Genomic DNA, 26575 nt, shown 5'->3' with positions numbered 1-26575 from the left:
TCAACATATTATGCTATGACTATTTCTCGACTTACTATACTCTGACTGACTGACTGACTGAAAAAGTCATAGTATAGCATGTCGAAATTGTTTTTAAAAAGTTAGTATAATATGTCTAAAAAAAGGCATAGTATACTATGTTGAAAGAAAAACATAGTATAGTAGAGCGAAAACAATGCAAAAAAAGTCATGGTATAGTATGTGAATAAAAAGTCACAGTATGGTATGTCGACAAAAACTGCAAAAAAAAAGTCATAGTATAGTATGACGGAAACAATGCAAAAAAATCATTAAAAGAAAAGTCATGTATGTCGAAAATTATTTTAAAAAAGTCATGTTGACAAGTACAAATAATCCTTCATCCCGTTTCTAAAATCTTTTATGTTTATAAAATAATCTCGTTTAAAATGTCTCTGTTCCTCAAAACAAGATGAGGGCCCTATAACTTTTTACATTAGTTTTATTTTGTAAGGGTCTCACCGGAAGCACTAGTATGTTGTCTACCCAGCATGACACCACCAGAGTCAACAGTCCTTATGACAAAGTGTGTTCATTGCCCTCTAGCGGTCAAAGTTAGTACCTACAACTGCACACTTCATTGTAAATAATACAAGCAGTACTGATTGTCACTAATATCTAATTCATAAAGCTATGGAAACTACCACGGAATGTGATGGTTTGAGATATTTTATAGATGAATGTCCAGATGTAGTTACTGAGAAAGCTGAACACTAATGATCTGAATTTATTTTAAGGAGACTGCAAAACAAAAATCTACATTTGTTAAATATTTATTTTTTCCACAAGAAAGTCATTGACACAAAAATTGTAGATTCTTTTTCCATTAGAATAATCATCCATTACAGATCATTTTAAAAGAATTAGAAACTCTCACACACGGGGAGGCCCTGTTCAGACCTGGTACATGCGTCCTGAGTTCCGATGCTCTGCACGGAGCTGACACCCGCCCGCCCGCTCTCATTCCCGGCTCTCTGAAGCTCTGTACCCCGCTGTTTTCTGGCAAAGGCCGGCGGCACGGAGGTCTACAATAACCTTATATTTCGAAAAGTAAGTGGCAGCAAATCATCTGATGTCAGAGGAGAGATGAGGAGTTTTGTTGTGAAACAATTTTTTGAATTATGTTGGTTTTTGAAAAAGCTGACTTTTCAGAACGAAACGGATCACTTATTAGTATCCGTATTTAGTAGTGTACCGGAATTCACAAATATGTAGGATATTCTACTGATATTCACGTAATATTACGTCACAACGTCTGCTGTATTAGCCACGTGTTTACTACGTGTCTATTTGCATATAGAGTGGGGAAGTGAGATCGGACCACTCAAGACGTATGTGGCGACGCATTCTAAAGCCAGGTGTGAACAGACGTACTTAAAGCTGTCCACTTGTGATCCGATCACTCAGGACGCATGTTAATGCCAGGTCTGAAAAGGGCCTGGCAGGCCCCCACACAACCAAGAGGGCTTATACAGCTTCCATCTGCCAAAAGCTGCCCAGGGACACTTTATCTATACTCATAAGGGTAAAATACCACACTCAATATGAGCCCTTCAAGTGTATCCTCCAATATTCTTTGTACATTTCATCCAACTATTTCAACATGTGAAATCCAGGCCCTCCAAACAAAGCTCCAGACGAGAAAAGATCAGTCAGAAAATGTATTTCTCATGTGACTGCTAACTTCCCCCATGAGAGTATAGCCCTGTTCTGCTCACTTCCCTCTGCCATTTAAGAGAAGTGGATCCCTGCAGAGTTGAAGGCATGAAGCAGCCTGAGGATGAAGAAAAACACTCTTAATTAAAACAGGTCAAAACAGAAACTTTATTTTAGTAGATTATTTTGGAAAAAAGGGTTGAAAATAAATAAGTAGCAGATGTTCAACTTACACCATGAAGTCATCAATGTCCATGGTCCTGGCTCTCTTCTCACTGAATTCAACCTCCTGCAAAACGCTCTCAATCTTCTTGGTGATGCTGAAGTCTTCTGGGACTTCCTGTCAGGATGGAGCACGAGACTTTAGATTCAAAGTGGCTGAGGAGTGATCTTAAAAGTGCAGTTTCAAAACACTTGAGAGTCCAACACGGCTGAAAACTGCACTATGACTCACCACATTGTGAACAGAGCAGTGGATTCTGTAGTTCTTTTCCAGCAGCTGTTCTACGGCAGTGGACCTGAAAATTATAAATTAACATGATCTGTTTTTTTCCTCCACACGCTTTTTTGACATAACAGACTTTTTGTTCTCATGTGAAACAAATCAGATATTTTCAGATTACTGTGGACACAGAAATCAGATTTTTTTCCAGTCACATCTGGGCCAATTTCATATGTGGTCCTAGATCCGATACATATCCGATACACGGGTCATGCGACCGCTGTGAGAATGGTCACATCAGAATTCATGTGTTTATTTCAATGTTATACCTCATTGCGCCGGTGCAGATCACTCAGTGTCGGAGTGGTCCATTAAAAGAAGAACCTCTTTCTCCACAGTGTGCGTCAACTAATGCGGCACTAATAATGTTAGTTACCTGACAAAAAAGACCTTTTCTTTTTTACCGAGTTCTTCGGCGTCATGTTTCACTCAGTAGAGCTCTGATGTATTAAATCAGCAGTTACAAAAAATGTGTAAACTGCGTCGTTAAGGCAGACAATCTGGGATATTCTTATTCTATTCTGCTAGATTATCTGGGAAACATCATGTTTATTTACTTTACACGGAGCCAAAATTAATACACAAGCCCCGAGGGGAGGGGGTGGGTTTAGACGGAGCTCCTGAGGTGATGCTTCTTTCAAATTACGTTAGCTTTCCAACATCGTTGACACTATCTTTAAGTTTGCAGCGTTATTTAGCCTCCTTTGCAACAAGCTAATATGACATGGTTGGTACCAATGGATTCCTTAGGTTATCTAGTTTCATATGATGTCGGTATCTCCACTCGAGTTTTAAACAAACAGAACATTCCCCCGGGTGCTCTCAGTGTCATCTAGAACATGTCTCCCATTCATTGTCTATGGAACACTTCCACACTTTATACCCTATACCCTATCACAAGTTTGAGTTTTAGCACTCTAGTTTTTGGATTTAGGAGAAGGTTGTTCATGTTTACTAATATTTTCAGGACAGTCTTAGACCATAGGAACATGTATGAATTTTGAAAATGGGCGTAGTTCCCCTTTAAGTCCTGTAACGTGAACGTAGCCTAGGATTAGGGAAGCAGTGTGTGCAGCAAGCAGGTACTTACTTGAAAGATGCATTGAGGGTTTTGTTTTTTCTTACAAAGGCTATTCTGACCAGGCCATCCCACTCCTTTACAGGAGAAAAGAAAACACAACGTTAAATATCTACAACTTACAACTCATTTTTACAGCATTAACTATTAAAAGAGTCAAACCTCACCTGGAAGTTAACTGGAGGAGGAGGATTTTTCGGTTCTATCCTGACAACACTTGACTCCACTTTTGGAGGAGGACGGAAATTATTCTTCCCCACCTGATCAAGGAGAAAACATCAACACTGAGACACCAGAAAAACCTTGATGAGAGTAAACCATCTAAAGACACTGTCGTGATGTTTCTGATTTCTAAAGAGTCGCTGTTAGCATGTTAGACAAACATCGGAGATCACACTGACCTTCATGAGATGGTCGACGCGAGCCAGTAGTTGTGTGTTGATGGACAGTCTGCAGTACAGCTTGTCTCCAGGTGGGGCGACAAGTCGCATGGCAAACTCTCTCTGGAACATCAACACGGCACACCTGAGCAAAAGTAAAACACAAAAGAGTTGCTAAATGCTCAACAAGAACAGTTAAAAACTTTGAGTGGGCCTCCGGTTGTTTTTTTACCTGAAGAAAGGTCGATGCAGGAGGAGCTTGAAGACAAACGGTGACGAAATCTGCACAAATAAGAAAAGTGAGTATTGAGATAAATGTATTGAATGACACTGAATCAACCGTGTGCAGTGTGGAGGAAACATGTCTTTACCTGGTAAGGTAAATTAGCCACACACACGTCAAAGAAAGGAAGATCTGTTTTTAGTACGTCGCCAACTAATATTTGAAGTTTGGTCTGCATGGGTCTGTTGGAAAACACAACATCCTTTTTCTTACATCACGTATTCACTTTTTATTTAATTGCAGATTCTTTGCAAATATATGTGGTGGCAGAGTGCTGCTGTCTCCACTCACGTGCACTGTACTCTTTTCTGAAGTTCAGCCACTAGTCTGCAGTCCAACTCACAGGCCACCACCTGCAGAAACAGCAATTTCTGTTATGACTGAACAGTGACGACCAATTACTTTACTGTAAAACACACACCAATCACAACAGAAGAAGGTGAATAAGAAATGTAAGCTGGACATAATCGCTAAAAAAAGGGCAGAACAACAGGTCAGTTAGTGACATGTTTAACTTTCTAAGGATTTGAATACATTGGATTGTACATAAAGCTAATAAGGAGCTATACTGGAGTGGTAAAGTTCTCAAACTAAAGAAATCAAAAATCATGCAAGACAACATTTTCATGAGGTATGGGTTAAAAAAACTAATAACCCTGGCAACATAGCTAGATTTTGACCAATTAAAACACCATTACTCTGATATGTAAACTCTTCTGTGTGTTTAAAATGCTTTAAAAAGGTGTAAACAAGTGCATGCTACAAACTCAGGACAAGGACAGCAAACCCATGTTTAAAAAGTCACATTAAAGTAACACATTATATCCTCATCTTGATAATTATTAAATGCAATACTAAGAGTCACATGTGATATCTCCACCTGTTTATTTAGAGTTTTTTTTGTCAACATCAACACAAAAGCAAGAATGAAAACACTTCTTGATGCTCTCACCTTCTTGGCTTTTTCCAGCAATTTCACCGTCATGTTACCAGTACCAGGTCCCACCTCCAGAACCACATCTGTCGGCCTCAGGGCAGCCTGAAAAACATCAGTCACAACCATGGTTTAGGAGCACTGTGCATCATGATCATCTTGTGTACAGTCTTTGTTTACAGGGTTGCTTGTGTATCTGTGTCACAAATTAACTGTACATTAACGTCTCAGTACCAGAGTGCATCAGTGCAGCGTACCTTCTCAATGATCCCATTGACAACCAGTGGATTCTTCAGGATGTGCTGACCGATGCCGGTGTTGAACATGATCCCTGCAACAGACGAGATTAGGACACTTTATGATGGGTTTATGTGATGTTAGTGAGTAAAGCCATTTATGGCAAAATAAGTAGATTCAATTCAAGGGCTCTTGTATAATGTAATTCCATTAAAAAGTTTTGTCCCAGGAGTCAGAATATCATAAAATGTTTATGTATATGTAGTGAAACCTGGGATCTGAAAAGTTGTTTTTGTACATTACGTTAATATTGTATCCTCGATTCAAGACACAACCAATACAGAAAACAAAACTTGGCCATAGCCAAACTTATTCAACTCCACACTTGATGAGCAATAGTTTTGACATTAAGATTCACTTTATTGTCATTTCACTGAGTATTTGCATACACAGAAGGAAACTAAATATTGTTTCTCCCAGTTCTCGTCAGTGCATTAAAAAGGATAGAATAGATAATGATCTTATATACTGAACTACAGCTTTTACTCTTGTGTGTTATATTCTATTTCAGCTTCTATCTTAGTTTTATCATTAGCTTGTTTTTATTTTTTAATGTTTTTATAACTGTTTTAATTATGTATTAATGTTCTTGAATGTTTGTGTAAAGCACTTTGAATTGCCCTGTTGCTGAAATGTGCTATACAAATAAAGCTGCCTTGCCTTGCCTAGAATAAATAAGTATTAAAATTAACAATACCTAAAAAATAAAAAATAAAATAAGTAAACGTTTCAGACAATTTCACACAATTTGCAGTCATACACCCAATTTGTAGTCATGATTAGCAGCATAGTAAAGTGCTGTTTGCACTACTGTGCCAAAACTTGTCTTTGACAGGTGACCAGCTTTAAACACTGTTTCTGTGTTAATGCTGGGGGGTTGGATGTGAGTGAGTGAGTGAGTGAGTGTGTGGAGGGGACACAGTCCATTAACTGATTATTTGGTGGACACTTTATATGCCGAAATATCCACAAGAAACTGGACAATTCAATAATGACCTTAAACAATGCGGTGTATGTATGTGCCGTTTGCAGGTCAGTCGAGAAACTTTAAATAATGATTTTCTGAATGAGGTCTGGCGTCTCACAGAACTTAATAACTCAGGTAAACAAATGTTAACAGAGGCGACAACTACGTTACAATTCCCATTAGTGTGTGATCTTTAACACAGGCATGAGTTGAAACAGCTCAATATGTGTTGTAGCGATATGATGATCAACATTAAAGCCCATTTTAGTCACAAGATGATGAGTGATGTTTGCCATCATGAGCTGACCTCTTCCTCTTGAGACATACCTTGGTTTTTCACCTCTTGGTGCTGCCTGCTTTTCTTCTCCGACCTGATCTTCGGCATTTTTACTTGGTTTGATTCCGGTTATAGATCCAGAAATACAATAATTATTCGATATATCTGTCTGGACGCAGTAAACACGTGTAGCCTCCTTTTCTTCTTCTTCGCTGACAGGATGTTGCAGCAGGTTTAACACATTCCCTGTTTCGCCCTCTGGTGGCAGCTGGATGTCATATAAACTCATTTTATAAATTGATCATAATACTAGTGGTTTTATTGATTATATATTTGACAATACAACACAGAAACATATAAATATGAGATAAATTGATTTGTGATTTTTAGTCAGGGATGGGAAATTCCTCCAGCGTCATGGCGATGTCTCGAAGTTTGGGATCATCCAGCCAGTTGACTTTACAGGCCAAGAGGATGCCCTGAAGAGAAACACTTACGTTAATACACCACCTACAAACGGCATTGTAGGCATTAACCATTTTCAACACATTGTACAGACACATGGTGTATTTTACTTTTAAAAGGGAGTGTTTGTAAGAATCAGAAATGCTTGTTGACAGCGACACCTGTGGCCGTTAAGTCAACGAAAGTCAGCGTCGGGTTCGCGCTTGTGCTCGCTCTACATAGACATGAACGAGCATCGCTCAAAACAGTGAGGTGACACACGTCAGCTAAAACCACAATATCACTCTATATTTCACCTGCTTGGCAGTAATGTTAGCTGATCAGACGTAGGTCTCTCCATGAATCACGGCTGATCCTAGTGTTGGCTTTTCCTGCCTCAGCCTCCCGACCGCGGCCGGAGGGCCGAGCAAGCAGGCAGGCAGAGGAGCAGAGTACAACAGAGACTCCGGCCCTGGAGACCAAAGCTACGGTCTCCCCCGCGTCCTCCGACCGCGGCCTACACTGTTTTGCAAGACGGGCATCACTAGATATAACTTTGCGGTTTTGGTGCTTCCGTATAGTTTGTGTTGGAGTCTTGTCTGAACAGCGTAGCCGCACACGAGCGCGCTTGGGACACCGACCCGAATTGATTTATACGTGTAAGAAGTTACAAACAGTCCCTTTAACACAATTCCTGTACGATGTATTTACCCTGAGGACGTCCTGTGTCATGATGGTAATCTTTTTGTATTTCTCCATGTTCATCTGGCCTTTCTCCACCATAGCTTTGTACTTCTCTGTATCTGGGTGCTCTTTCTTGGACATCAACTCTTCCATCTCTTTCAATTTCTCATGTGTGAGCCGCTTCATCTCTACACACAAAAAAAGTAATACGTCAACAAACTGGATCGTGGAAAAACTAAATCAGAATGTAGTTGTACCTTTTTGTTATAAGCCATATATATATACAGTACATACCAAGCCTCTTCTTCTGTATTTCTGTGATTTCATCTTGAAGAACTCGTGACTCCTGTTAACAAATCATAAGGGAATCTGGTTCAGAACAAATTCAATCTCACAGAACACTATGATGTATAAAATCATACTTTCAGGTCAATATTTATTTTGATAAATAAAGGAAAGAAAACTCAAAGATCAGCATCTGTTGAGTTTACTTGAGTGTTTGGTTATATTCAGTTTTTGGTAACAGAAAAATCTGGTACCAGAGAGTCAAGCATCAAAACTTACACACCCCTTCTCTACTAAACTGTTTTGAATAACAAGGTCGTAAAGAGGGACATTTACAACTCTTCTCAGCTATAGTGTCTGCAATACCAGACAGAACAAGTTTTCTCTCCCCTAAATATCTCAAGAAGTTGAGGCACCTCAAGGTCTTCTTAATCTCTATGATTTGACAGCCTGAACCTCTGTTTTTAAAGTCATGCACCTTGGCGGAGGTCTGTGCTCTCCGAGTGCCATTCTACTGACATTGTTGGTATCTGCAGTGGGAAGTGGTACTTGGGAAATTTGGTTTGGTACATCATGGTACATGGTCTTAAAAGTTTGGAAACATCTGCCTCTCAATTTTTTTCTAGTACTACAACAAATCTGAACAATAATTGTAAACAAATTAATAGGTCATCAAGCACATAGTGCTATTTCTATTATTTATTGAGTATATATATTATAATATAATGACAGTTTCTCCGGGAAACCAGTTGGTGCTGATGGTTGGCGGTGGTGGCATTTACAACCTACTCAAATGATTTTACCAAAACAAAATATTGCTTTAGAAATGTGAGTCTGCAGACAGCAGCAAAACAACATAAAGCACAAACACAGTGCCATTTCATCTGATGTCAAAGCCCAGTTATAAAACTATTTTATATATACACAATTGTTTTACACACGGTAATATCATCGCAGACAAACACTAAATATATATACATGGTGGATAATGAGGCTGCTTACTTGCTGAAGTTGTTTTGTTTGTGAACAAAGAGCCATGTAGCGATCATTCACAGCTTTCAGGGCACTGAGAAAAACACAAGTGTATGACACAATCATCAAAATGATCAAAAATAAATGTATGTCAGTTGTTTCAAAATGTTGTGCATTGACTTACACTGCCTCTGAATCACTCTGTTTCAGTTTTTCTCCAATAGCGTGCCACATCTGCATTCTGAAAGACACAAGTTAAATCAATGGATGGTCAAAGTTAACCGCTTCTGTATTATACATCTATATATATTATATAGTGGAGAAATCATTCATCAGAAAGGATAAGGCATCGGTTTACCTGTGCAGTGTCAATGTGCTGTTAAAATTATTTGTCTTGACTCTTTCCAGCTCACTGACACAATCTGACCTGCAACGTTTAATCAAAATTATAAGTTATCAATATACGTTTTGAAATCAACTCTAATCTTACATTTGGTTTAAACTCTATATCAACATCAATAGCCTAATTTCAAATACTCACAAGTCTCTCTCAGCTTCATGTATGCTGCATGATTGCTTACTTTTTCCTGTTAGAGAAAATATTATTAATCCTTTGTTTATGCACTTAATGACAATTCAATATGATGGGAAAATATACAAAATGATATACCTGCTTGGAGCTGTACTGCCATCTCAAAGCATTGGTTGGACATCTGTTGTTTTATTCTAAAAACAGTAATTTCAACAATTGTAAAGATTGTAATCATTGTTTTATAACGAGAGGTAATGTGGATGGAACATTAAAATAGAGGTGTTAAAGCAGATGTGGAGGGAGAACCTCAGCATGTCTGCAGGCGAGGTATCTTTCTGTCCGGTGGAGTTGTCAGGAGCAGGACCATCATTCATTGCCACAGCCTCCACTATGTGGCTGAGGTTCCCATCGTTGTCAGATGGGTCCATCACAAAACAGTGAAGGTGTCTGGAAGGACAAATCAACTCAGATATGTCAGATCACCTGGGTTTGTTAAGTCCTATATAAATACTGTTAAACTATCGAAACGCTCAATATACGGAGAAACACACACAGTCCGTATTCAGAAATTGTGCGTTTGAAACAAGCCGTTAGGATTTCTGTCCATTTGTGATGTCACAAATATAAATTATATAGACCATTACACTGTTTTAAACGTAAACATTCTAAATGTGTCCCAGTTTATTTCCTGTTGCAGTATCTGTGAATGTCATCAGCTGACAGGAAGTAAACATGGACCCAAACTGTTGCCTAGCAACGCAATTCCGTTGCAATTCCCCACGAAATGCACTAAAACGGAGCGTTTCAGACAGAGGATGAATACAGGTATATTTAGGCAGGCAGTATGATGAAAATAAAGTGTTTTTTTTAACATTACAGCATGTAAACATGTTCTAGTAGAAACATAAAATACAAGTATGAACCTGAAAATGAGCACGATATGGGACCTTTAAGGTACAACACCTGGGTGCCCACATCAGATAATCCATTACAACACAAACATGTAACGCTGCAAATGCAGGAGTCAAAGTCAACATCTCTTTGTGAACACATCTTACCTTGTTCGATTGAGGTTACTACGACTGTTGATTACAACTTTAACAAGACGTTTACAAATACTTCCAGCGGCGGTCACATACGAAGTCTTGTTTTCCTAAATACAACTCTACACTTGCCTATTTTATCACAGTTAACGCATGGATGTTTAAATCTGTCTCTGGCTTTGTTTACATCCGGTTTCAGATCGAAATCCCGCCAGGAAGTGACGTCTTCTTCTTCTTATTCCTCCTCCTCCTCCTCCTCTTCCTCTTCTTTGGTGTTTATTGGCGGCTGGCAAACCAGCTTGTATGTGCATTACTGCAACCTACTGGACTGGAGTGTGGAGCAGGAGATTGGCAGGAAAAAAATAAAAATAAAATAACATAAAATATAAAGAAATTATTATTATTATTATTATTATTAATAGATTTATTTTATTTTATTCTTTTACATTTTATTTTTTTACTTGTGTATATTTATTTTATTTATTTATCTATTTTTTGTATATAATATGTTTTCCTGTATCTATACTGGTTTATTTTAAATTAATATTAGGTTTGTTAAATTTCTTTGTACCGAAAATGTTATTATTGGGGACGTTTGTGAATGTTTGTTCTGTTGTTTCAAAATGAACAGAAAAACAATAAATATATTAAAAATAATAATAATAATAGCCTAATAATAATAATAATCCGCCTCCTGGCCTGTAAAGCGGAGTGGCAGCAGCAGTGAGCGCTCAGTGGTCACTGCAGCGTTTATGGTTTAGTATGGTTTCCTCAATCTCGTGAGATTATCGTGCTCATTTCAGTGACGTACAATCAGTGACGACTGCTGTCAGCGCAGTGCTATGGTGGAGGCTTGTTTCTGAACGGTGCACAGAGACTTTGTGGACGATGGAGAGCAAGAAGAGAAGGGTATGAGTCACGGTTGTATATAATAAAGGCCAGCGCATGTTGTTCATCCAACATTTGAAATGCGGTAAATTACCCTAAATAGAAAAAAATGAGAAACGAGCAACCTAATCTTACCATGTGCTTCTGCACAGAAGACAAGACGGTGAAAGTTCAGTCCATATAAATTACATAATACACCGTTTACTGCCTCTATTTGTCTCATGTAGTGGGAAAGTACTGAGTGTTGACTAGCTACTGGGACACTGTCTGAGTAAAACAACTTTTCTCACAGTCCCTGTTGTAGATTTCTATATAATCACATTGTAATGATCTCCTGCAGTGCACTCTTCTGCAGACTTTGTGTGACTCTGTATAACCAGTGCCTCTTCTTGCAAGAATAAAAAAAACAAAGACATTTCATCTGTTTGAGATATTTATTTCAACGTTCATTAGGACTCATCTTGGAATATTGACAGAATTTCCATTAGAGTGAACAAGCAACACTGTAGCCTTGGGCTCTCTATTCTAATGGACCTGTTAATAAAACATAGATAAGGATATCCTCAAGCACAGTGTTTAATAATAGACAAGAGTATGTTAGCTATGGATATTTATCAGACTTTTACAGTTTGCTCTGTGATCATTTGATTTGATTAATTATGTAGCCGAATAAAGAGAAATGGTATACTCATTTACTCATTTACTCACTCAGTGCTATAGTCTGTCCAGTCTATGCCTGGAAATGTCTTGTCAGGGAGATTAACAGGCTCACAAGCAGTAAGAAATGCAAAACAATATGACATATTGATGTTGATAACTGTGTACAAGTGTTTGACATTGTTGAGGATGTGCTGTCAATGTTTTCTGAATTAGCCTCCTTGTTTGAGTGTTGTTATTAAACATATTAATGATTACATGTCAGATGACGAATTCAGGCACTAAATACATTTCATTCATTAATTTCATTTCATTTCAAAATTTATTTCGAACATGTAGAATACAAAATATAAAGAATCATACCAACCATCATACAGTCAAGTGGACAGTCAGAAACAAGTAGTATTTACATACAATGAAAAGCATAAGAAAAATAAATTGTCAAACATATCAATATTCAAAAAGGAGTGAGAAGTATAAATTTATTTAATCCCACCTCTTCTCCATAAGTCAATTATTAATTATTAACCAGCTTCCTTAGTGAGCCATACATATACTCTAATTAAAGTTTCCTAAATTTGTCTAACTATAATTATTATTATTTATCATTATTCTAACTATAATTATTACCTTTAATTTGTGTCATACAGAAATATAAATTAAGTACTGATATAATTATCCTTATCAAAATATAAATTTGTTATCAATCCAGAATACCAATTAATTACTTATAATATAACTTAATCACAATACTTTTTAAGTAGTCTGCTCAACATTGAGAGAATAAAACCAGGAAGCCTGACAAAGCCTCCTTTCAAGTGTGCAGAGTTCACCAAGCACACCCCAAGGCATGTCATACCTGTGCTACCGGTCTATTAACTGATATCACTTGATCACTGTGTATGATATAGCTTTGTGTTTGTGTTTGTGTGTGTGTGTGTGTGTGTGTGTGTGTGTGTGTGTGTGTGTGTGTGTGTGTGTGTTCAGGGTATCTTGGAGCGACTAAATGCTGGAGAGGTGGTTGTAGGAGATGGAGGTTATGTGATGCAGCTAGAGCGGCGTGGCTATGTGAAGGCTGGACATTGGACACCTGAAGCTGCTGTTGAACATCCTGAAGCAGGTACCTGTTACCTACTCATTTATTAACATGACATGAGTGGACTCTTATATAGCAGTTTTTATTTGCTTACAATGTTTTTTTCATTTTCCATAAAAGCTCTCTATATGTCTCTCTGTCAGTGCGGCAGCTGCACAGGGAGTTTCTCAGAGCAGGAGCCAATGTGATTCAGACTTTTACCTTCTACTGCAGTGAGGATAAACTGGACATCAGTGGCAATGTCACCAACATCACTGTGAGTGGAAAAAAAAACTAGCAGACAAAATCTAATAACATCTTCATCCTGTTTGCCCTACTGTACCTGATGAACATTATTCTTATATCATTCTGGTATCACAATCTGCTCTCGTCTGATCCAGGGGGCCCAGATCAATGAGGCAGCATGTGACCTGGCCAGAGAGGTAGCCAATGAGGGTGATGCGTTGGTCGCTGGGTGTGTGTCTAAGACTCCCTGTTATGTGGAGACTCACAGTGAGACTGAGGTCAAGGCCATCTATAAGAAACAGATGGATGACTTCCTCAAGAAGGACATTGATTTCTTTATAGTGGAGGTATGAGCAGCGCCAAGAGGAATAACTGTACAACAGATGATAATGTGCATAATTTCAGTGTTTTTTTTACTGCTTCTTGTGATTTAACGCACATTCCTCCTGCAGTTCGTTGATCACGTGGAAGAGGCAGTGTGGGCAGTGGAGGTGCTGAAGACCAGTGGTAAACCAGTGGGTGCAACGCTGTGCATCTCCCCTCACGGAGACATGAACGACGTTCCACCTGGAGAGTGTGCTGTCAGGCTGGTCAAAGCTGGTACATTGACCTTCTGTGGTTCTTCAAGTCAGCAAAAATGAAATCATGTTTTAGGTATACAATCTGAATATGTTTTATGTGTTCATGTGCAGGAGCCGACATTGTTGGAATAAACTGCCACTTGGACCCTCTGACGTGTGTTCGTACGGTGAAGTTGATGAAAGCGGGATTAGAGAAAGCTGGTCTCAAAGCCCATCTCATGATCCAGCCGCTGGGCTTTCACACACCTGAGTGCAACTTTGGTGGATACACCAGCCTACCTGAGTACCCCTTTGGTCAGCATTTGTATAATTCTTTTGTGCAAAATAAAGAGAAAACTTTTATATTTAATTACATTATTATTATTATTATTATTATTATTATTATTACAGTACGTTATATCTTGTATGTTTGTTTTTACACAATACAGCAAACTAAAAATGCAGATGGTACAAAAAATAGCAACACTTTAGCTAAGGTTTAAAGAGACATAAATGCCAAAAAGGACATGGATCTGCACTATGTTGACAAAACTGGGTCTAGAATTACATGATTCTTCTCAAACAACCCAACCATGCACTCCAAACATTTGAGCATGATTGTTAGTTTGCTAACTGTATGTTTGTATATTTAATGTAAACATAAGCTCGTAAGGTATGTGAGTGTAGAGCTCATGCATTTCTACCTTTTTAAACTCCCCAAATATGCAGCTTAATGTGAGCATCGATATAACAAAATGCTCAGACTTAAATATTTTACTCTCCTTCTCAGCACTGGAGACCAGAGCAATAACCCGCTGGGACATCCATAAATACGCCAGAGAGGCTTACGATGCTGGAATTCGCTACATTGGTGGCTGCTGTGGATTTGAGCCCTACCATATCAGAGCTATAGCAGAAGAGATGGCTGAAGAGAGAGGATTCCTCCCACCAGCTTCAGAGAAGCACGGACTCTGGGGAGCTGCTCTGGAGATGCACACTAAACCCTGGGTCAGAGCCAGGTAAGACTGAGCAGAAACGCAGCTACTGCATTCAAATTAAGCTGTTACATCTGCATTAAACAAGAGACTGAAAACAGTATTATGTATTGTACATGATGTGCCATAGTGACAGTTGTAACAAAAGTAAAATAACAGGGGAAATGAAATTGCATGTTCCTAATCTGCACAAGTGCTGGTTTATAACCAATTTATCTACCAAAATTTGTTTTAGGGCTCGTCGAGAGTACTGGGAAAACCTTTTGCCTGCTTCTGGACGTCCCAAATGCCCTTCCATGGCCACACCAGCTGCTGATTATGAAAAAACAGATGGAATCTAACATACCAACATAATCTCTTGCTGTATTCTTTATATGTCTAATCAGATTATCCACTTTTTTTCATATCAAGAATGGCAATCAAGGATCTGATCAACCATATCTTTGTTTACACAGAGATTTGTGAAATGCTTTTTACTGTTTCAAAACTCTCATTATTTTCACTGTATTATTTGGTCTGTCCAGTTGGCTCAGCCATATTATACTTACAGTACCATAACTTGGGTTCAGTCATCAGTGAATCAGCTGCTTCATTTCTATTAAACCTGTTAACCTGCTACACACAGTAGGCCTTTTACTAGTTAATAATCATGTTAGTTTTAAAACATCTTTATAGGTTCATCATATTTGTTGATTGATTGTTTTAATCTGCTGCGAAATATTTTCACTTAATAAATACAAAAAAAAAAAATTCTCTTGTTTTTCCAACAATCCTTATTGTGTGGTTGTGATTGTTTGTCATGAAAAGGGGGACATCTGTAGAATATGTCACTGACCATCAATATTTTACACTTCCTATAAAATAAAAGTCCTCTAGCGTTTTTAGTGCATAGAATCATTCATTCATTAACACAATGCTTTTATTCTGAAATACTCTAAATAAAGCAGTTGTCTGCTTGCAGGTTTCCATCAAGTTAATATAGTACAGGCTTTTAATTATGTAAACACTAGTAGTCATAGCAGAAACCCTGCATATGCTATACATATAATAGACTGGGTTAATAGGTTATAAGAACATCAGGTGATAGTTGGCAGTATTTTTCCGATTCTCTCTCTCTCTCTCTCTCTCTCTCTCTCTCTCTCTCTCTCTCTCTCTCTCTCTCTCTCTCTCTCTCTCTCTCTCTCTCTCTCTCTCTCTCTCTCAACAAACACCACGTAACTTTATTGTTCTTTCTTTTAGAGGTGTTATTTAATTTTTTTTAAAGATATTTAATAATAATTTTCGTTTTCTAAAGGTTAACAAATAACGAAACTGTTTATTTTGCTTTGTTTTATAATAATAAAAAAAAAAACACTTTACTTATATTTATCATTCTGAAATACTTCAGGTGTTTTTAAAACTTCAGGTTGTTTAAAACTGTGCCAGTCAAAGTGAAGAGGGATTGCTGTAGGCTCTCTCTTACTACTAATGTATTTATTTATTTTTTTGTATTAATATATAGCCCACAGAAATCCCTCTTCACTGTCAATGAAGAGGGATTTATATATATATATATATATATATATATATATATAGCCCATAGAAATCCCTCCTCATTGTCAGTGAAGAGGGATTTATATATATATATAAATCCCTCTTCACTGACAGAAAAGAGGGATTTATATGGGCTATATATTAATATTTATGTATGAATTTATTTGCTTGTTTTTAATAATATTTACAAATTACCACACAGTTCTTACCCTTTTTTGTCTTAAATAAATATAAATCACATTTATTATGAAGTTAAATGGCCATTACAGTTTTTCTCAATTGTTTACACACAAATACTGGTACTTGACACACAATGACCACAACATGTAACTCATGCACCAACCCCCTGAACCAATTCTGCTAAACTACAAGCACAATTCCTGCTTTACACTCAAATTGCAGTTCTAAAACACACTTTTTTCAAAACACTACACACAATTCTCTGCATTTGGCACAATTTTCATGAAGAAAATCTCGTTTTCACAAGGAACACACTGTCATTCAAAATTCTAAAGTCAATTGCCCTACTATGCACACTGACTCATCACATGGGCAAACACCTGTCACACAGTGTTACAATTAGCAATCATGGAAAGTGTATGACCGAAATCCACAAACGCGTATACCCCTTCTCCAAGCTATGGAAGACGCATGTGGAGATGTAGCAGTTGATGCTTTTCTTGGCTGGATTCGACATGCTAAGCGATATTTCCCCCGCTGCTTGGCCAGGGAAAACATTGCTTGTGATGTGGATGAGGTGCTGTGGCCAGACCGAAACAGAAGAGAGGATGCAGTATAGTTTTTTTTACTGTAACTGTATACAGTAAATTCTTCTGTTGTTTTGTATGTAGACCACTGTATGTGCAACTTTGTGTTGGTTGGGATGTACACTGTGTACATTGTTTTTGTGGGGGAAATAAAATATATTTGTTACCGTGTATTTGTGTGTTCTGAGTATAAAAACAATATTCTAAAATATTTTACAACACACTTATGTATGTACTGTCTGTAGTAAGTGTAACACTGAACAAAAAAAAGGCCTGAGTCATTATGATGAATGGAGAAGAAGTGTTTTCCATTCATCATAGTGTTTTACATTGAGCACATCAGTGTTCAACTGGTTCTTATAAATGTCTATTCATATGATGGTTTGTGTGTGTCATTTGAAAACAAAATACCATTTTGAGAAGAAATAACATTGATTTGAATGTAAAGTTTTATTTTGCAGGAGAATTGAGGGGTTTTGCCCATTGTGTGTGTGTTTTTTGATTTGTGTGTAGAGTTCTGAGAGTATGAGGCATGCTTTCAGAAAATGTGTGTAAACAATCGAGAAAAACTGTAAAAGGCAAACTCTATGTAGAAAGAAAGGGCTGTCAGCAACAGCAAAAACACAGCTGACAGGTAGCTCCGGGACGCTCCCGAGACGTGGGTAACTCGCGTCTAGTGTGAACACCCTAGGTGGGCATGACGCGGCCACGACGTGACGCTGCCGTCACGCGAGCATGATGCGCGCTGTGTGGCCCCGGCGTCAGGATGTATACGCCCCATCCACACGTATTTATTTATTTATTTTAGACAGAGAAAGGTTAAGAAACGTGTGGTAATTTGTAAATAATAGTAATAATCCACAATTAAAACCCTTACTATATTCATTCATGGAGCTCTCCAACTCACAATATGTTCTACAACACTGTCTTGCACATATTTCAGAATAAAAGCCTCATGAAGGAATTTTGTCCACAGAAAAAAAAAACTCGCGTCCAAAATAGGCGGGACCTTTATTCTATACAAGAGGCGCAGCTGAGACTGCGCTCTGAGCCTCTCACAGCAGCCTTGTGCAACCCGCAGCCCTGACTTATCTCAGACGAGCTGTGATCTCAGTTTCTTTAAAGTTTTGCAAACTTGCCGGACCTGAACATTGTCTATGATGGAGAGCAAGAGGAGGGTAAGTCAAAGAAACGTAAAAAGTTGGTGGTGAAATTGGTGAAACTGGGTGTTATGAGTGAATCGTCTGTTGATTTTCCAATTTAAGGCTATAATAACTTCACCGGGTATGTATATAGACCCGAGCAGGTAGGTTGAGTCTTGTCGCTCATGTAGCTTGTAAACATCATGGACTGAATGGTATAGAGCAAATTAAAATCTTCATTCCGAAGAGCTATTTAATGCAACTCTCTGGAACATGTCCATGCCTGTACATTTTTTTTTTTTATACTTTATTTTTTCCCCTTTTTCAAGGCTGTTTTCATATATGCAATCCACTGTTTGTAATTACAACATTCTATAAACCAACTTTTAAGTAGATGAGCTTACAGACAAACCCATCAAGTACAGTAGTGAAAACAACCTCAACATTCAAAACCAAAACGAAACCAAGAAAAGAAATAACAATAATAATAATGAGCCTGTACATTTTTAGTGCGGGGGATTAGCAGGGCAGATACAGTAACATATTACCTATTCAAATTCACAATAATTTAATAAACTGGCAAGCAGTAAGGAAGAAGCAACAATATGACAAGAATATATTATTTAACACGTTGGCCTGTAATTATTCAGGATGCGTTGTAAATCTGAATAGCCTATCTAATATAACTATTTGGAGTTTTTTTTATGAAATTTGCCAACACTGTGAGAGACTCAAACCATTTCTAAGAGACCTGGCAACCTTTGTTTATTTCAAATGAGCAGAGTTCATGGTGCCATGTATGTTTGAGGCACTTCATACCTGAATAACCTGTCCCTCAAGTGCATTTGAGTCTTTAGCCCTGAGGGGGGTATTTGAATAACAGCCTATATGTCTGTGCATGCATCAGAATCAGAATCAGAATCAGAATTGTGTTTATTGCCAGGTGTAAGAGATTTACACTAGGAATTTGCTTTGGTGATGTTGGTGCAAGTCAAACAGTATAATAACAGAAGAATAGATAAAAACGTTAGAATAAAATAGAATTAAAAAAAATTGAAAAATTGAAATTTTAAGAATATACAAAATAAGCTATAAACAAAAATAAACATGATATATACAGATAGTGCAAATATTGCCGGAGTGCAAACAATCAGGTATCAGAGGGAGAGAGAGGGATACAGTAGGGGGTGCATGCTTTTTATGAGCACAGTCGCCTAACTATCTGCACATGTGTATGTGTGTGTGTGTGTGTGTGTGTGTGTGTGTGTGTGTTCAGGGTATCTTGGAGCGACTAAATGCTGGAGAAGTGGTTGTAGGAGATGGAGGTTATGTGATGCAGCTAGAGCGACGTGGATATGTGAAGGCTGGACACTGGACACCTGAAGCAGCTGTTGAACATCCTGAAGCAGGTATAAACCCGTTCCATGGCTGAATGAACCGGTTAGGGGGCCCACGGGCAAAAATCTGCCCCACTCCCCACCCTCTGTGCAATATATAATCTGTCACCTCCAAGTTTCCATTAAAGTTTACACAGCAGACAATGAATGGCACCTTCATTATGTCTACACAGAGACCACCAGTCGACAGTAGCACCCAATGGAACGGACAAAACTGGCCTATAAACAAGTTAACAGGGGAACTGCAGTCTTTCTGGATAAAAAGTACTATAACGTTTACATTTCTCAACCGATTTTAATGAATCGTTTTTATATTCAACGGTTTATGATCTACGCGACGTTGAAAAAAAGTTTTGTCTCCAGTTGATTAGAATCTGGATAGTTAGGCTAATCGCTGCTAGACACAACACTAAACAAAACAAAAGTAACTAGAAGTGCAGACCACCGCCAAGGCAGGTTTCATGTACATTGCTGCCCCCCTGTGGTGGCCTGTTGTGTTAATGCACAGGCTGAGCGGAGTTATTAAAAGAAATTCCCCAAGCCGGATCATGATCCGGATCGCCACCAAAATCTAATGGATTGTTCATTGTGCATAACCCCACCCCTCCAAAAACTTTAATTAAAATCCATGGCGGACTTTTGGTGTTATCGTCCAAACGGACAAACCAATAAACAAACCAACCAACAAACAAACCAACCAACAAACAAACAACCAACAAACAAACAAACCAACGCCGGTGAAAACATAACCTCCTTCCTAGGCCTTTGGCCTTGGCAGAAGTAATAAAATAAAATAAACTAGAATTGCACTCGGAGAGCGCAGACCTACGCCCACGCGCGACTTTAAAAACAGCTCATAGCTGGCTGTTACATGAGGTGGTCGGCTTATTATTAACACGGTGTGTTTCCGTGTAACGTATCGGCGGATGCCTCTCTCATTCAGCAGCCTTGTTATGTCTGTACAACGTTACACTATGTTGTCTGTAATCCCGTCAGCTACAGCTTTGTTCTTTCTCACCGCGAACGGAAAGCAGCTGCCGCACACACATCCACACACGTATCTCTCTGCTCGAAGAAGGAGGAAGAAGGCAGGGCCATGCGTCATCAACGCGTCATCAGTTACACTGCGCATGCGTCATACCCTGTGGTCTTAATGCTCAGGCTGATCTGAATTCTTAAAAAATAACTGAATCCGGATCATGATCGCCACCAAAATCGAATGGATTGTCCATTGTGCCAAACCCCACCCCTCCAAAAAATGTCATTCAAATCCATCCCAGACTTTTGGAGTAATCCTGCTAACAGACAAACAAACAAACAAATAAACAAACAAACAAACAAACAAACAAACCAACGCTGGTGAAAACATAACCTCCTTCCTAGACCTTTGGCCTTGGCGGAGGTAATAAAACATGCACTCCTCTCTTGACCATCTAGCAACGACGATGAAGCCAATGAGGTGTCTACGTATATTCAGCCTAGCAATGTCACGCTTGAAATCACTGAGTGCTACCGCTGACTGGTGGTATGTATGCTGTATTGCTACTGAGGCACAGTGCGGACACAGCGGTTCAAACAAATCTCCACACGCATTTGCAGATCTCTGAAATGTAGCGAAAGTCACGTATGAAAAGACAGCTATTGAGAGGTCTGCTGAGTTGTAACTGATGACTTGTCTGTATTTTCAGCTCTTGGAGCAAAATACTCAGCCAATAATATCTAAGTATTATCTACATATTTACAGATGTATGTACACATTTACAGATTTGTCTACACATTTACAAATCTCAATACACTTGCAAATCGGAATAAAGATTCGTTTTGTTTACACATTTACAGATCTGATTAGGGACACGCAGACTCTGAACACACATTTGCAGATTCTTGTACACATTCACAAACCTCAGTACACTTTTGTATTGTACAGATTTACAAATCTGATTAGGCACACAAACGGATCGAGATGCAGTTACAAATCCCGCCACACACATTGTGAAATAGTTTTGCTACAATAATGGCCCCATATTAACGATTCCCCATTAAATTTGCAATTAATCAAGAACCTAGGACTCTTAGCCTGGTTGGTAATCCAGCCTTGCCCCTAACCCATATCATTAATCACAAAGAAGCAATTCTCTACTCTGTAATTTATTAAGATCACAGAACCAACTCGTATTAAGCCCCTTTTTATCTGCCTGAGTTTTTCATAGAAGTTACTCTTCTGGCTGTCTTTCTGTCTCTCTGTCAGTGCGGCAGCTGCACAGGGAGTTCCTGAGAGCAGGAGCCAATGTGATACAGACATTCACCTTCTACTGCAGTGAGGATAAACTGGAGATGAGTGGCAATGTCACCAACATCACTGTCAGTACAAAACCTAATTAAAACAACAACATTATTCTGTTTACATTACATGATGAAAACTATCCTTATATCAGTCTGATAGTCGAATCTGCTCTCGTCTGATCCAGGGGGCCCAGATCAATGAGGCAGCATGTGACCTGGCCAGAGAGGTAGCCAATGAGGGTGATGCGTTGGTCGCTGGGGGTGTGTCCCAGACTCCCTGTTATGTGGAGACTCACAGTGAGACTGAGGTCAAGGCCATCTTTAAGAAACAGATGGATGACTTCCTCAAGAAGGACATTGATTTCTTTATTGCAGAGGTATGACTAGCAAGAGGAATAATTGTATAGCTATTTACGAGAGGAATACCTATGTATAGTCGATTGTAATGTGCTTAAACCTGCATTATCACTATTTTTGATCTCAACAATGAATCAAATTACTGTAACAATGGCTATGCAACTCTACATAACCTTTTGCCTTTTTATCTCACTGTTTTGGTAAACTCTGATAAACTCACTGTGTCCTACCTGCCCAGTACCCAATAACAGATGCACAAAGTTAGCAACTAGCTGGTGAAGAATGTCGAGAATGTAACAGCTAAAGAGGCAGATAGACCAGACCTAAACTAAACCAAAGTGAATATTGTAGGGGGGTTTTCTTACCAAAATCAATACATTTTAACTTGTAAATTTTCAGTGTTTTTCTTTTTTACTGCTCCTTTTTAAAGCCAAGCTTTATTGATTGCATGCATATTTCCTCTGCAGTACTTTGAAAACGTAGAAGAGGCAGTGTGGGCAGTGGAAGTGCTGAAGACTGGTGGTAAACCAGTGGGTGCAACACTGTGCATCTCCCCTCAAGGAGACATGAATGGAGTCCCACCTGGAGAGTGTGCTGTCAGGCTGGTCAAAGCTGGTACATTGACTTTCTGTGGTTCTTTAAGTCGGCAAAAATTAATCATCTTTTAGGTGTACAATCTGAATATGTTTTATGTGTTCATTTGCAGGAGCCGACATTGTTGGAATAAACTGCCACTTGGACCCTCTGACGTGTGTGCGTACGGTGAAGTTGATGAAAGCAGGATTAGAGAAAGCTGGTCTCAAAGCCCATCTCATGATCCAGCCGCTGGGCTTTCACACACCTGAGTGCAACCACACTGGATACGTCTCGCTACCCGAGTTCCCTTTCGGTCAGCATTTTCTCTTGTGTAGGATGAAAAAAAAAAGATATAGATTAGGAAAATGTTATTGTTGATGAGAAAGCAAACATTCTTTTTTATATTTAATATAAGTATAAACACATAGAGTATGTGAGTGTAGAGCTCATGTATTACTACCTTTTGAAACTCCCCAAATATGCAGCTTAATGTGAGCATCGATATAACAAAATGCTCAGACTTTAATATTTTACTCTCCTTCTCAGCACTGGAGACCAGAGCAATAACCCGCTGGGACATCCATAAATACGCCAGAGAGGCTTACGATGCTGGTATTCGCTACATTGGTGGCTGCTGTGGATTTGAGCCCTACCATATCAGAGCTATAGCAGAAGAGATGGCTGAAGAGAGAGGATTCCTCCCACCAGCTTCAGAGAAGCACGGACTCTGGGGAGCTGCTCTGGAGTTGCACACTAAACCCTGGGTCAGAGCCAGGTAAGACTGAGCAGCGCGGTTGCTGCCCTAGACAGCAAACAGTAGTGCAAGTTGACATCTAGAAAAAATGTAACAAAGGCAAGATCACAGAGGAAAGTGTTTGTTTCTGCTCTGCAGAAGTGTTGATTTACAACAAACTAATCTATCAAAATTTGTTTTAGGGCTCGTCGAGAGTACTGGGAAAACCTTTTGCCTGCTTCTGGACGTCCCAAATGCCCTTCCATGGCCACACCAGCTGAAGAATAAAAGAATCATCAATAGCTGGAATCAAACATACCAACACAATCACCTGTCTCTACTGTACAATATTCTGAATAGTAATATGACTATGCTGAATTCCTTATACGTCTGATCAGATAAAAAAAAAAATCTCTAAACTGTACTATCACTGAAATTAATAACACAATTTACTTAAAAACAAAGCTTGTAATTTTACCCATCACTGCATTTATTAGTTGTAAAACATCCAAACATACTTATAATATTTGTTAGGTTGCTGAAATGTGCTGCCAAATTTTTCATGTTTAATAAAAAAAAAAATTCTGCAATATCTCTAACAATGTGGATTTGTTAAAAGGATTGATATATTTTTGTTATTCAGAGATAGACTACTGTATATGTTTAACGTGGAGAGGAAATATTCAGTGAACTCGACCAAAAGGTTGCTTTCCTGACTTAAACCGTGTTAATCATTATCAGCGTGTGACTTTTATACCCTGCACACTGAATGAGGGTAAAAGCCAGGTTAGGTGAGGTGACTCTGAGTGTTTTAGTGGTGTTAAGACTTGTTATCAGGGGGTTTTAATGTATGTCGGGGCTGAGCCATGTGAGTTAGCAAATTTACAAAAACAATTTAAAAATAGAATCAAAGGCTGGAATGACACCCTCCCATACACTATTTCCAAGTTTTTCCACGACAAATGTATCTTTTTATCAGAGGCATGTATTCATGGTTGCCCCAACCGCACGAGGAGGACAGGTTTCACCGAGATTTGAACTCTGATCGCTGGATTTAGATTGCTTACATCATGGAACTATGCACACGTGTTTCCACTCGAAAACTGAAAGGACAACTTCAACCAGTGCTTGTCCTCTGTATTCTCCATGAACAATGTACAGGCTGAGCTAACTTTGATGCGAGTTCCCTGTTAATTTTTACTAACCATCTGAGCATCTATCTTATTCATACCTTTTTTATTATTATTATTGAAATGTTCAATCGCAATAAACAGCATACACAACCCCCAAAAAAGAAAATTAGAAAGATATATTACAGTGACAGAATTTAATGTGATTAGACATTGATAGACATACACATTTGGAAGATGTGGAGTTTGTGGGGAAAAAGTACATGCTTTATCAGCACTCAGTTATGCCAATAAGCTAATCTAATTTACAGTTTGTTTGTTTGTTTTTATTTTCTCATAAGCAAACCAGGCAAAACCGCATCAAGCATACTTCTATTAACCTGTTGTGCATTTCTTAATATATCTGTTGATTGATTTAGCTCATTCAGACGTATATTATTTATTGCGGAGCGCATGTTATATAGTTTAACATGTAAGCATCTCCTTTCAAAACCATGAGGTTCCACCGAGATTTGAACTCGGATCGCTGGATTCAAAGTCCAAAGTGCTAACCATTACACCATGGAACCGTGCACATGCTGACTCTTTGGAAATAGAATAAACTTTAATCTGATATGAAGTATTCTACACATGTATGTGTAGAATACTCTTATTTCCGTTTGCTAACAGTTACTTTAACTTTCAAGGTGTTTTCATATGTTCTTAATTTGTTGAGTTGCATAATGAGATGAATTCAGTGCTAGATTAAAAAAACTCATATTCTAATTAAAGTGGCAGTAGGCAGTTTTATTTTTGGCACCATTGGGCAAAAATGCCATAATAACCTTTCGGCATATTGTAATTCAAGTGTTCTGAGCGATAACTAAACTTCTGCACCTCCTCATGGCTCTGTTTTCAGGCTTTAATAAATCTAGACGAGAGACTTTGACCAATCACAGGTCATGTCATTGAGAGAGCGTTCCTATTGGCTGTGCTCCAGTCATGTAACCTTTTTTTTTCAGGTTACCTGTTTCATGTACTACTGTCACAATATAGCGACCGTTTTATAAAAATAACTTTTTTAATCATATTTGCTCCAATCTCGCCTACTTCAGCTTTAAGGCAATTTCGCAGCTTTCTCACAATGTTTTGTCCATGCAGTTATATACTGTATACTGTGAAAGCAGGCTACTTGTAATTCGTTGTTAATGCAACACATGCAAGCAGGACATGGAGTCACACCTGGGAGGGAGCTGTTCACTGTGTGTGTATTTCGGGCCTGTGTACTGTGTAAATAACAGACTGAAAAAATTTAATGTCCTCTCGGGGATTAATGAAGTGCCTTTCTTCTTCTTCTGCTGTTGATTCGCTGTGACTTAACCGAGTTGACATAGGACCATGTAGTTGGAATAAATACATACTTAGGTCGTCATGGACCTAAGCTTGCAGCTTCCACACTCCTGACAGCAACTGATAGGCCTACCACCCTGTGTTTTCCTTTGATATAGTTTTTATGAGCATATAATGTTATTGTTTTGCTACATTTAGGAACACATAGTACATCTGGTGAAATAACAGCAGTAAAGAGGAATGTTCATCTTTTGTCAGGCATTAGAGATAGGCAAAATGATAGGACTTGGGACAGCCATGGCTGCTGTGGATTTGAGCCTAACCTTATCTTACCTTACGCTATAGAGATGCACCCTAAACCTTGGTTCAGTGACAGGTATGACTGAGAAGAAATTTATGAATTTACGATCGCTTAGTTAGGCCCAACAGTAATGGCTCAATGACCAGCTGCCAAAATCGACTGAAAACAAATAAAACAGAAGTTTTGTTGACATATCACACATAGAATATGTCTACCACAGCTGACACCTGTCAACCTATTTGACATGGCAGATC

General features: G+C 38.6%; 4 protein-coding genes and 1 non-coding gene across 5 annotated transcripts; 2 read left to right on the top strand and 3 right to left on the bottom strand.

The window, feature by feature from the left end:
- Positions 1–775: 775 nt before the first annotated feature.
- Positions 776–6583, bottom strand: dimt1l (DIM1 dimethyladenosine transferase 1-like (S. cerevisiae)). The gene is made up of 12 exons (XM_074638178.1): positions 6443–6583; positions 5109–5182; positions 4870–4956; positions 4209–4270; positions 4006–4099; positions 3867–3916; positions 3656–3779; positions 3422–3514; positions 3267–3331; positions 2129–2192; positions 1908–2014; positions 776–1792 (listed from the first exon to the last, which is right to left on the bottom strand). The coding sequence occupies exons 1-12, from the start codon at positions 6498–6500 to the stop codon at positions 1750–1752; spliced, it is 921 nt and encodes a 306-aa protein (XP_074494279.1). The 5' UTR covers positions 6501–6583; the 3' UTR covers positions 776–1749.
- A 110-nt stretch (positions 6584–6693) lies between these two features.
- cenph (centromere protein H) lies at positions 6694–10583 on the bottom strand. The gene is made up of 10 exons (XM_074638179.1): positions 10368–10583; positions 9616–9756; positions 9448–9503; positions 9319–9364; positions 9136–9204; positions 8962–9018; positions 8808–8871; positions 7815–7866; positions 7548–7708; positions 6694–6871 (listed from the first exon to the last, which is right to left on the bottom strand). The coding sequence occupies exons 2-10, from the start codon at positions 9735–9737 to the stop codon at positions 6779–6781; spliced, it is 720 nt and encodes a 239-aa protein (XP_074494280.1). The 5' UTR covers positions 9738–9756; positions 10368–10583; the 3' UTR covers positions 6694–6778.
- Positions 10584–11102: 519 nt separating this feature from the next.
- Positions 11103–15524, top strand: LOC141769271 (betaine--homocysteine S-methyltransferase 1-like). The gene is made up of 8 exons (XM_074638177.1): positions 11103–11261; positions 12885–13017; positions 13137–13249; positions 13374–13565; positions 13671–13818; positions 13911–14093; positions 14569–14797; positions 15009–15524. Exons 1-8 carry the CDS (start codon positions 11241–11243, stop codon positions 15112–15114), a joined length of 1125 nt encoding a protein of 374 aa, XP_074494278.1. The 5' UTR covers positions 11103–11240; the 3' UTR covers positions 15115–15524.
- Positions 15525–18113: 2589 nt separating this feature from the next.
- LOC141769270 (betaine--homocysteine S-methyltransferase 1-like) lies at positions 18114–25364 on the top strand. Its single transcript, XM_074638176.1, has 8 exons — positions 18114–18251; positions 19492–19624; positions 21861–21973; positions 22081–22272; positions 22720–22867; positions 22959–23141; positions 23375–23603; positions 23765–25364. The coding sequence occupies exons 1-8, from the start codon at positions 18231–18233 to the stop codon at positions 23847–23849; spliced, it is 1104 nt and encodes a 367-aa protein (XP_074494277.1). The 5' UTR covers positions 18114–18230; the 3' UTR covers positions 23850–25364.
- trnaq-uug (transfer RNA glutamine (anticodon UUG)) lies at positions 25189–25260 on the bottom strand. Its single transcript has one exon. It is a non-coding gene; the product is annotated as a tRNA-Gln (tRNA).
- Positions 25365–26575: the final 1211 nt, after the last annotated feature.

This window comes from Sebastes fasciatus, chromosome 6, assembly GCF_043250625.1.
Source record: "Sebastes fasciatus isolate fSebFas1 chromosome 6, fSebFas1.pri, whole genome shotgun sequence".
Classification (NCBI taxonomy): domain Eukaryota; kingdom Metazoa; phylum Chordata; class Actinopteri; order Perciformes; family Sebastidae; genus Sebastes; species Sebastes fasciatus.
This window is presented reverse-complemented; position numbering and strand designations above follow the sequence as displayed.

Excerpts from the sequence above, each read along its gene's own strand:
- dimt1l (XM_074638178.1), bottom strand. The coding sequence starts at position 6,500 with ATGCCGAAGATCAGGTCGGAGAAGAAAAGCAGGCAGCACCAAGAGGTG. Across the intron at positions 4,957-5,108 it reads TCAATGGGATCATTGAGAAG|GCTGCCCTGAGGCCGACAGA; the intron begins GTACGCTGCACT and ends GATGTTTTTCAG. Across the intron at positions 3,780-3,866 it reads CTGCATCGACCTTTCTTCAG|GTGTGCCGTGTTGATGTTCC; the intron begins GTAAAAAAACAA and ends ACTTTTGCTCAG.
- cenph (XM_074638179.1), bottom strand. The coding sequence starts at position 9,737 with ATGGACCCATCTGACAACGATGGGAACCTCAGCCACATAGTGGAGGCT. Across the intron at positions 9,504-9,615 it reads TCGCCTGCAGACATGCTGAG|AATAAAACAACAGATGTCCA; the intron begins GTTCTCCCTCCA and ends TACTGTTTTTAG. Across the intron at positions 7,709-7,814 it reads AATACAGAAGAAGAGGCTTG|AGATGAAGCGGCTCACACAT; the intron begins GTATGTACTGTA and ends TTTTGTGTGTAG.
- LOC141769271 (XM_074638177.1), top strand. The coding sequence starts at position 11,241 with ATGGAGAGCAAGAAGAGAAGG. Across the intron at positions 13,018-13,136 it reads TGTTGAACATCCTGAAGCAG|TGCGGCAGCTGCACAGGGAG; the intron begins GTACCTGTTACC and ends TCTCTCTGTCAG. Across the intron at positions 13,566-13,670 it reads TTGATTTCTTTATAGTGGAG|TTCGTTGATCACGTGGAAGA; the intron begins GTATGAGCAGCG and ends TTCCTCCTGCAG.
- LOC141769270 (XM_074638176.1), top strand. The coding sequence starts at position 18,231 with ATGATGGAGAGCAAGAGGAGG. Across the intron at positions 19,625-21,860 it reads TGTTGAACATCCTGAAGCAG|TGCGGCAGCTGCACAGGGAG; the intron begins GTATAAACCCGT and ends TCTCTCTGTCAG. Across the intron at positions 23,142-23,374 it reads GCTACCCGAGTTCCCTTTCG|CACTGGAGACCAGAGCAATA; the intron begins GTCAGCATTTTC and ends TCTCCTTCTCAG.